Here is a 10423-nt window from a genome sequence, read left to right as displayed (position 1 = left end):
TCCCAGCACCCAGGTTTTAACTACCTGTGAACCTGCAGAGTGTCTCCTTTAGAACTGCCATCCTTTCTCCAGCACCTGCCCCTGGTGGGCATGCAACAGAAATGTGGATGAGCAAAGACATGAATGGATGAATTTATGAGTACACGAATTAAGCTGTGCAGGCTAAGGTGAAGTGAAGGGGACTGGGAGTAAGAGGTGCTTCTCTGGGGTCCAGACAGGCAGGGAAAGAGGTGGGTCCCCCTCCCTGGCTGATATTTCACTCCTTTCACTGGTGGTGAAACAAAGGAGAACCTCATCTCCTAGTGGTTAATCACAAGCAACAGCTCCCAGCATACAGGCAAAGAATCCAAACTGGAGCCCAGAGAACTAAATACCTGAAGTTACTGCCAGTTCCCTGCATCCCACAGTGGAAATAGATTTTGATCATTCCTCTGTAACTGGGCAATTTTCGAAAAGAAAAGAGAGCCCAGACCTCAGTCTTAGGAGCACATATTCACCCCCGGGAGGGCTTTAGGGAGACAACAAGGACATGAGGTCCTTCCTGAGTGGACTCCAGAATTGCTGCCTCTGGAGCATTTTAGGGGGATTCCTGAGATTCCGAAGACTTAACGGGGAAGCCTCCTGGAACGGAGGGCTGGGGCTGAAGGTGTGAGCCTTGATGGTCCCAAACGCGCTGACGTCATCGGCTGGAATAGAGCAGAAACTCACATCCACGCAGCGGATGCTCAGCCACATGAAATCTGTGAGGCAGTACCTAGACCCGTCCTCGGGCGGCATTTTCCTCGGCTCCTAGGTGGCAGTTGTCCATGCTTTTACTGTTACTGCCAGGGGGAGACCCCAGGAGGGGCGGATGCTGGTTCAGAGGCTGGCTCAGGCTTCAGGCCACCTGGGCTATGAGTCTGGAGGCTCCCTCAGCTGGCCTCTCCTCTGTGGTGACCCCACACCCACCCTTCTCACACCAGCATCTTTGTCTCCAACAGATGTGACATTTGTATTCCCTTCCTGGGTCTCCTGCCTGGACCGTCGCTCTCACTGGCCTCTCCGTCGAACCCTTGTGCCCGAGTCCCCCAGACCTCAAGGGGAAGAAGCTGTCTTTTCTTCTTAAGCAGATATTGTCCTCCTGTTTCTTTAAGGTCACTTGTCCCAAATCCTACAAAAATTTCCCATCAGACCCCTCTTCTGTCTTTCCCTTGCCCCTCACCCCTCACGTGGCTGCTTGATCTTGGCATGAGCGGTCCTCTCCCGGGGTCCAGAGTCAGCCTTTCCTCTTCCGACAGATTCTGTTGTCAGCATCAGACAGTGTTTCCCAAAGAGGGTCCCAAGAATCCCACAGAACGCATTGTATTCAGTCAGGTGGGTTTGAGAAAGTCCCTACTTGGGGATATACAACACAGGAAAGGTCTGGAGAGTCCTGCAGCAAAGGCTACTGCTGCACCTGGGAAGACCCAGACTTCCCTGGGCTTTCGTGACCTTGGAAGACCTTTCTCCACGTAACACTCGTGAAGTGAAAGTGAAAGTGAAGTTGCTCAGTTGTGTCCGACTCTTTGCGATCCTGTGGACTGTAGCCCACCAGGCTCCTTCCTCCATGGGATTCTCCAGGCAAGGATACTGGAGTGGGTTGCCACTTCCGTCTTGTGAACATCCCCCAAATAGCAGAGGCAGAGGCCAATGATAATGAGAGGACTTCCCAGGTGGCACCAGTGGTAAAAAGTCCGCCTGCCAATGCAGGCAACATAAGAGACACAGGTTCGATCCCTGGGTCAGAAAGATGCCCTGGAAGAGGTCATGGCAATCCACTCCAGTATTCTTGCCTGGAGAATTCCATGAACAGAGGAACCTGGCGGGCTACGGTCCGTGGGATCACAGAGAGTGGGACGCGACTGGGCTGAGCGCAGCACAGGGTCAGGGTAGAGGTGGCCTCCTCTGCCCCTCCTCCAGCGAGCTGCCAGACACCCGTCCTGTGTGCGGCCCTTGCCCAGGGACTCAGGCGCATTGTCCCAAGGTCAGCACACCCGGGACAGACGCTACCCAGCAGAAAACCATGACCCCATCCCAGCACCTCATGCTCGTCGTCTCCCAAAGCCCCCCAACATCCCTGCACAGACCCTCCCCACAAACCCCATGGCCACCCCATTCCCACGCTCACTCCCTCTCCTCTAGGGAGCTCCCCAACACTGTCCCTCTGCACCACCCCCCCACCCCCAGCCAGGGGCTATCCAAAGGGCAAACCAAAAAAAAAAAAAAGGGAAACCAAAGCAAACAAAAGAATTCCCCTGACCCCCCAATACACACACATACAAAAGAGCAGGCTTGTGGGAAGAGGAAGCTGCCCCAGCACCTAGCCCTGGGGGTGGAGGAGCCGGGCTCCCCCCATTGTTCTCTGCCCAGGCCTGTGATGACAATCCCAGCCCGGACAGGTTGCAGCCCCCCTGCCCTGCAGCCAGCGGCCCCCCTCTCCTCCCCACCTCGGCTCCTGAGAAAGACGCCTCAGAGCAGCTGTCATAGGCTCACAAGTGGTTCCCACAGGAGGAGGAAGTGAATGCTCACAAAAGACCGGGCTTTTCCCTGAGGAAGCAGGGCTGGCCTTTCAGTGACAGACTTGGGCGAGGACGAGGGACAGGGCAGGCCGCGGACCCAGGGGACCAGGCCAGGAGAGGAGCCGGCTCTCGGAGGAAAGACGGGCATTGTGAGCCCTTGTTTACGGGCGGCGGGGCCCTGACCTTGCTGCAAGTCCACAGGCCCTCCGGCCCCGCCCCCCGCAGCCTGGCGCATTGTTGCGGCGTCGGCCCATTCATAATTTTATTTGGGGGTGGTTGTTTTGTCGGTCTCCAGCCCCTCCCCCAACTGGCTCCCTTTCAGCATTGTAACCCGGATAAAAAGGCAAGATATCCTTCCCTTTTCCTGGACCTCGCTTCCTACCTTGGCCTCGCCGGCCTCGCAGACTCTGTTAACCCTTCGAGCAGCGGAGGACAGGGCTCGCTAATGACAGGCCTGCGAGGCAGGCTGAGCCCCTCGCCCAACCCCGACTCCGTCTGCCCCCGCCCCCCTCCCCGTACCTGCTGGGGGGCAGAAGCCCGGGGTCCCAGGAAGGGCTTGGGAGCCAAGCGCTTTGGGATCACAGAGCTAGGTGCCGGCGTGTGGGAAGGGCTGAAGAGCGAGAGGATGGAGAGGTGCGGAGCGGGCCGTCCCAAAAAGGGCTGACGCCTCACCAGCTGTCCTTGTTTAGTCGCTCAGTCATGTCCGACTCTTTTGCGACCCATGGACTGTAGCCTGCCAAGATCCAGGGTCCTTGGCACCTCCGTCCGAGGGATTTCCCAGGCAAGAACGCTGGAAGGAAAGGAAAGGGTTAGTCGCTCAGTCTTTTCTGTGACCCCATGGATTGTAGCCCACCAAGCTCCTCTGTCCATGGGATTCTGCAGACAAGAATACTGAGGTGAGCTGCCATTTCCTCCTCCAGGGGATCTTCCTGACCCAGGGATCGAACCTGCATTTCCTGCATTGGCAGGTGGATTCTTTACCCCTGAGCCACCTGGGAAGCCTGCCTAGAAATGGAGGCCTAGCTCATACCAATCAAGGGTGCTCCCCACTGGGACATTCCTGGCAGTCAAGGGTTAAGCCTTTGCCTTCCAATGCAGGGGGGTGTGGGTTCAATTCCCGGTCAGAGAGCTAAGACCCCACACACCTCAAGGACAAAAAACCAAAACAGAAAACAGAAGCAGTATTGTAACAAGTTCAGTAAAGAATTTAAAAATGGTCCACATCCAAAACAGAAGATGTTCCCTGTGTTGGCAGTGGGGTTCCCACCTGGGAACCCACTTTCCCAGGTGGCTTCCTGGGAAAGCCATGAACCCATGTCTCGAAGCAGAGCCTGGGCATGAGAGTGGGGCCACCAGAAGGTGCCCAGGTACCACCGAGACCAGGCGTCCAGGGCCAGAAGCCGAAGCTTACCCATGACCAACTCAGGGCCACACGGGGAGCCCAGAGCAAAGCCAGGACAGGCACCCAGGCTCTGGACTCCGGGAGCCGAAGCCAAGGCTGGCTGCCCTTGACGGGGTGAAGCCTTCAGCCAGAAGGTGGGAGCTTAGAGCTCCTTCCACACCGAGACCAAAGCTTGGAGGACTTTGGGCTTCACCCTCTTGCTCTGGGTGATCTTCCTTCGTGACACCCTGGGTAGTTAAACCCATTTCTTCCCCGATCTGGTCCCTCACATCTCACACCTTCTCTGCTTGATACCTGGCTCAGGATATCACATGCTGCCCGAGCACCCAGCCAGCTTGTTCCCACCCTTGGAATTACTTCCCTGTCCTAACGTGCCACCTCCCACCTGCCTCCCAACCACCAGTCCACTTGCCTACGCGAGGCCCTGTCTAACTCTGAAACAGCACACTTGCCCCTAGGGACACTGCCTGAGGGTCCTAAGTGCACTGAGGGTTTTCCGCCTCTGCAGCCACCACAGACCCTTTGCAGTGTCTTATTCGCCCCCACAGAGGTATCATATCCCAGAGCTTCTGCCATTTAGGTTTATGCCCTGTAAGTGACGGCTCAGACAGTAAAGAATCCACCTGCAAGGCAAGAGACCTGGGTTCGATCCCAGGGGTGGGATGATCCCGTGCAGAAGGGAATGGCAACCCACTCTAGTGGTCTAGCCTGGAGAATCCCACGGCCATAGAAGCCTGGTAGGCTACAGTTTGTGGGGTCTCAAAGAGTTGGACATGACTGAGTGAGCATGCATGCCTATGAGTTGGTGGGAGGGGGCCACAATTCAGCCCAAAACAGGGGGAGTAGGCTGTCTCTAAGATCATCTTGAAGAGTTCACTGATTCTATGAATAGCCAAGCAGATAAAGAAATAGAATAAAAAAGAGAAAGGCGGGATAGAGGGATCTGAACTTGAAGACTGGGGCAGGGGCTAATGTCCGGAGAGGCACATCCCCCACCTCAGCCGCCTCTCCAGTGTATAACCTGTTGGCGTCTTGGGCAGCCTGAAGCCCACCATGGCCATCCATGGCTTTTTTGTGAGGGTGTCTCAGGTCTGCATACAGGTAACGATATCTGTGACAGTGACGGAAGTGAACTGAAAGGCGGCAGGGTCCACTCTGGGGAGATGCACAGTGCTTTGAAAGAAGTGGCCCAGCTGGGGATGGGGAGAGGTGTATGGGGTTGAGACACTGAGGGATTATGGATGCCCAGAAAGGCTGCTAATCCTGACCCACCGAGGTCACAAAAAGGTGAGGTAAGCAAAAGCCTTCCTAGGAATCCAAGATCCCTGATGGGGAGCCGGCGTCTCCCCCAAACCCCCTTGTCTGGGTGTGCATGTGTGTATATGCAATGCATGTTTATGCCTCTGCGTGTGTGTGCTTGCACGCATCCATGCGTGCATGTTTGTGTGTGTCTTCCTGAACTGCAAGTGACCGAGTATCCCAGATGAGGTGAGGGGAGATTTGGGCCCAGCCGGAGTGTGGAGGCTGAGGTTCAGGCCACAGGGATCTTTGCACTTGAGCGCCCCAGCAAGCACCTAATAAGCACCTGGTTTTACCTTGGAGCGGGTAGAGGCACCCACTTCTCTCCACAGCCCGCCCCTTCTGCAGAGGCTTCTTTCTGACTCCTTGTGGGTCTGTTTGCTCTTCTTTAGAGTGACAGGGAACAAAAGGATTTGAGAGAGGGGGCATCTTATGCCCAGGGTCAATGTGAGAGGTTCTGAGAAGCCCTTACAACTGTCATGTTGCTCTGGAGCCCAAGGACACACTGCCGTGAGTTCCTCCGTGTGGTTCTCCTTGGGGGTAGGGGCGAAGACTGTGGAGTGCAAGCCATCTGCCTTCTGCAGCCTGGCCACGAGCACTGGCTGTGGGCATGGGAGCCAGAGGGACCAGGGCTGGGCTCCTGGCTCAGCCACTACCAACGCAGAACTGAGGGCAAAGTCTCTGACTCCCGGTCTCCTGAAATGTAGAATGGGGCTCTCTGCACCTGCGGGGGAACCTTGCGGTGATGAGTGAGACAAAGAAGCTAAACTTGAAGCTCAGTTAGAGCAGGTAGGGCAGCCCCCAACCCCCACCTCTGCCAGGGGTCGCAGACAGCAGGGTGGAGGGATTAGACTCCGCAGTGCCTGTCTCCACTCACCCTCTGTCTGTCTCTAGAAATCTCTTTGTTCAGCTGTCCCACCCCAAGGCTGCCTCTTAGCCAAACCTCCAAAGTCTGGGATTAAGATGAAGTTGAATAGCCAATGCATCGTTCCACTTCCAGCAGCCCCCAAACCAGCAAAATCCCAGATCAGAGCTAAAAGGGCAGAGGCAGAGTTGCCTAGATCCTTCTCAGAACCCAGGGCAGCCAGGGGTCCCCCAGCATCACAGAGCTTCACCTCCTCGGGGGTCTGCAGATAGCAGATCAGAGGCCAGGAATGCGCCCTACCTGACCCCACTTCTCACCTCTCTGTGCACCCCCCCCCGTGTCCATCCCCCACACATTCATTCCCTACTTCCTGAGCCCCAGCCCATTGTAGAGAAGAAGCCCCGCACCCACCCAGGTCCTCCCAGAGTTGACAACTCCTGCCCACTCCCTCCTCCAGCTACAAACAACTGAGAAAATGTTGAAGAACAAGAAAGGCCGAAGGCCCACAGGCTGCTCCATGTCAAGCCTGTTGTTCCCAAAGCACATCTCCATCCTACACTCCGAATCAGAAGGTGCTGAGTCAGGGTCTAGACCCTGTTCCCAGCTGAGCAGAGACCCTCCTACTAGGAACCAGGAGAGGACTTGCCCGTAGGCAGGGAGATGGGTCACCAAGACCCAGGAAAGAAAGCTGGGATGTCCCTGGCAAACCCACTTCTCATGCCTGAGGCAGGCCTGTGACAAAGACTCACACCCTTCCAAGCCGTTTGTTCCACCCGGCCTCAACCGTGGGCTTCTGTCTGTTCTTTCAGGGTCTAGTTTCCGCTAGAGTCTGGCTAAGTCCATTTGCACACTTGACATCTAATCCCTCTTGACTTCGGATTAAATTCCTCATTCCCCGAGATCTCCCAGTTGATAACCAGCCATCCAGGCCTGCCTTCGGGGATAATCATGCTCTTGGATCCTTTTAGCAAGAATCCCACTACCCTTGATATTGCCTCTTAGAGATCTCCATCCACTGACTCCTCCCTGCCAACTGCTCCTCAGCTAGAAACCCCCACGTATTCTTGTGGTATTCAGGGTTCAGCCCTGTCTGTCTCCCCTACTGCAACAGCCTGAACACTATTACAATAGTCCTGAGGTCTGAATGTTCATTTCTTTAACAGTTAATATTAAAAGCAACGGAGGAGGGCATGGCAACCCACTCCAGTATTCCTACCTGGGAAATCCCATGGACAGAGAAGCCTGATGGGTTACAGTCCATAGGGGCACTCAGATATGGCTGAGCATGCAGGCACTAAACGCAGCCAGGCATGCAGGTATCTGTTCTGTTGGGGTGGCTGTGTTGAAGACAGGTGCTTGCTTCTGAGTTTTACGAGCCGTACAGCCAGCCAACTTTTGAGGAACAATCGTGAGGGTTATTAACAATCCACAGAGTCAGGGCCAGGCGGAACGTTCCAGACTCTATCTAGGATTTCCCTTTCAGGGACAAGAATTTAGAGACAAGGACAGACGTCTCTGTAGGTCCAGGCGTCAGCCCTGGCGTTGACCCGCTCTGGCGGAGTGGAACCCCCACTAGTTAGAGGCTAGCAAAGCTGACACCTCTTTGTTATGGATATGACTCGGAAATGAAGCCTGAGCTCGTGGTCACCCGTTCTCTGAGGGTCTCTGATCATCAGGGGGCGCTGCCCAAGGGTGTCTGTGGAACGCCAGGGGCTGTGGTCGCCTCTCGCCTGGGGATGAGCTGGGCTGGTCTTACCCCCCTTGAAACAGAGACTCCCCTCCAGGGCCACGTTTGAGAAAGATTTGAACTTGCGCTGTTTGACTCAGAATTTGGGAACCAAAAGAGACCCTAAATGCAGGCAGACCTCAGAGACACTGCGGGTTCAGTTCCAGGCCACAGAAGTAAAGCGGATATCACAATAAAGCCAGTCACACACATTACTTTTTGGTTTCCTACTGCATATAAAAATTATGTTTATACTATACTATATTGCACTACTGGATATGCGATAACATTAAATGTAAAAAGCCAGTATCGTACCTTAATTTAAAAATACTTTCTTGCTAAAAAAAATAATGCTAACCATCATCTGAGCCTTCAGAGTCATCATCTTCTTGCAATAGTAACATCAAAGATCCCTGGTCAGAGAGCACCAGCACGGATATCTTCATAATGAAAAGGTGTGAAGAACTGTGAGAATTACTAACATGTAACGCAGGAACCAAGGGGGCAAATGCTGCTGGAAAAATGGTGCTGATAGACTTGCTCGACGCAGGGTTCCCACAAACCCTCACTTTATAAATAATAATAATAAAAGTGATATCTGTGAGGCACAGCAAAGTGATATATACCTCTATGTGGCCCACGCCCTCCTTTGACCATTGGGAGCTGAAGCGTTGGGTAGAGAGCCCCCACCACCCAAAACCAACCCGTTGAGGTGAGGGCAGAGCCAGGTGAGCATCCACACCTGGGTCCTTCCAATGAGCAGGCTCTCCCACAGTCTTCTCCAGAAAGGCTCAGAGATGGAGCTCATAGTTATTTTTCACCTTGGCAGTTGCGAGAAAACTACCCTAAGTTTTCTTTGTGGGAGGAGGAAAAAATAAGAACCTGCAATTCAGCAGGGAGTACAATTTTAAAAATAAGTCTCCGGGCCAGTGCATTTAACGCCGGCCCCTCGGGGATGCAGGGCCCATAACTCAGGAGCACAATGGCCTTTCTTGTTGTGAATGAGTGTGAAGTGCCAGCAGAGGAAATAGGAAGCCCCCAATGCAGCCTGAATGGACCTGTGAACAGGCATAATAAAAGTTGTCCTGGATTTCCGCTACCACCAGGTGCTTCCGCCGGGACTTGTATTCATTCAGGCCTGGGGGTGGCCACCGTGCCAAACCTTCCCCGCGACCCCAGCCCCTGCTCACTCTCCTGACCTCACACATCGAACAGGGGCCCCTCGGGCCTGGACTCCTGGGACTGGGTGACAGGTGAGCTTTCACCCCACCCCCAGCGCCCCAAAGGTGGAGTTGGTTTTAGAGTGATGGGGGGGGCTTGGGGTGGGAGACAGGAGGGGGGTCACCAGATTACAGCGCCTCCGTGTTGCAAGTCTGATAAGAGAAGCTTGTCGGAGGAAACCCAAGGGCACATGGAGACAGGTGTCACCAGTTACAAGTGGCAGACACAGTGAGGGGTTTGGCCCATGAGGCAGGAGGTGCCAGCTGCAGGGAGGGTAGGGGTGAGAGGCTGAGAAGGACACCCATCAGTGAGGGGGGTGGAGACACGTCCACACCAGGCACAGATACTTGGGAACAGCCAGAGGCAAGCACCCGCAGGCCACCCACTTGCCGTGTGACCTTGAGCCTGTAGCTCTCCCCCGAACCTGCCCTGCCCCTGGGCTCCCAAACGAGAAGGTTGGATGGAACACACCGCCCATCTGGTGCTGCCTTCTGTGATCTGAAGCCCGAGTGTAAGCTGGGAACGCTTCTGACAAAAGGGAAAAGGAGACTGCAGTCTCTGAGGCCCACACCACCCAGCGGGGCATAGATGAGTGAGGCCAGCGTGGCGTGAGGCAGGGACTGTGGGGACAGGAAAATTCCAACAAGACACGGGCCACAGAACATGCGCCTGCCCGCCACCCAAGGGGGACTCTATCTAAGGCAGGCCTCCTGGCACCGGATGCTGAGGAAGCTGCTGAGATGGCGTGCGTGCATGCTAAGTCGCTTCAGTCGTGTCCGACTCTGTGTGACCCCAGGCTCCTCTGTCCATGGGATTTCCCAGGCAAGATTACTGGAGTGGGTTGCTGTGCCCTCCTTCGGGGATCTTCCTGACCCAGGGATGGAACCCGCATCTCTTGTGTCTCCTGCATCAGCAGGTGGGTTCTTTACCACTAGAGCCACCTGGGAAGCCCACTGAGATGGCAAGCCTGCCCTTTATTAACCGTCTTAATAGAGTAGATTCAGAGAGATGCTGCCACATCCCTATGACAAAGCAAGGAGGGGCTTTGTCATTCTGAAGTGGGGTAAGGTGAGGGGGGCGGTGGATTTATTCTCTTAAGGTATGAAGGAGAATGCACCAGAAACGCCTTGGCTCTTAACACAGTAGATGGTTTATAACAGGGGTCCCCAGTCTCTGGGAGCTAATGTCTGATGATCTGAGGTGGAACTGATGTAATAATAATAGAAATAAAATACACAATAAATGTAATGTGCTTGAATCATCCTCAAACCATTTCCTCCTCCCCTCCCCCTGTCCCAGTCCATGGAAAGATCGTCTAACACAAAACTGGTCCCTGGTGCCACAAAGGCTGGGGACTGCTGGTTTGCAACACA

The 10423-nt window shown here is 54.7% G+C and overlaps 1 protein-coding gene across 1 annotated transcript in view; it reads right to left on the bottom strand.

The window, feature by feature from the left end:
• Positions 511-10423, bottom strand: part of RP1L1 (retinitis pigmentosa 1-like 1) — a 45239-nt gene continuing 35326 nt past the window's right edge. The window contains exons 5-6 of the mRNA XM_018052756.1: positions 3057-3147; positions 511-789 (exon numbers count right to left, since the gene is read on the bottom strand). Of these exons, the coding sequence (XP_017908245.1) occupies positions 511-789; positions 3057-3147 (370 nt within the window). The remainder of the gene's footprint in view (positions 790-3056; positions 3148-10423) is intronic.

This window comes from Capra hircus, chromosome 8 (assembly GCF_001704415.2).
Source record: "Capra hircus breed San Clemente chromosome 8, ASM170441v1, whole genome shotgun sequence".
Lineage (NCBI taxonomy): Eukaryota > Metazoa > Chordata > Mammalia > Artiodactyla > Bovidae > Capra > Capra hircus.
This window is presented reverse-complemented; position numbering and strand designations above follow the sequence as displayed.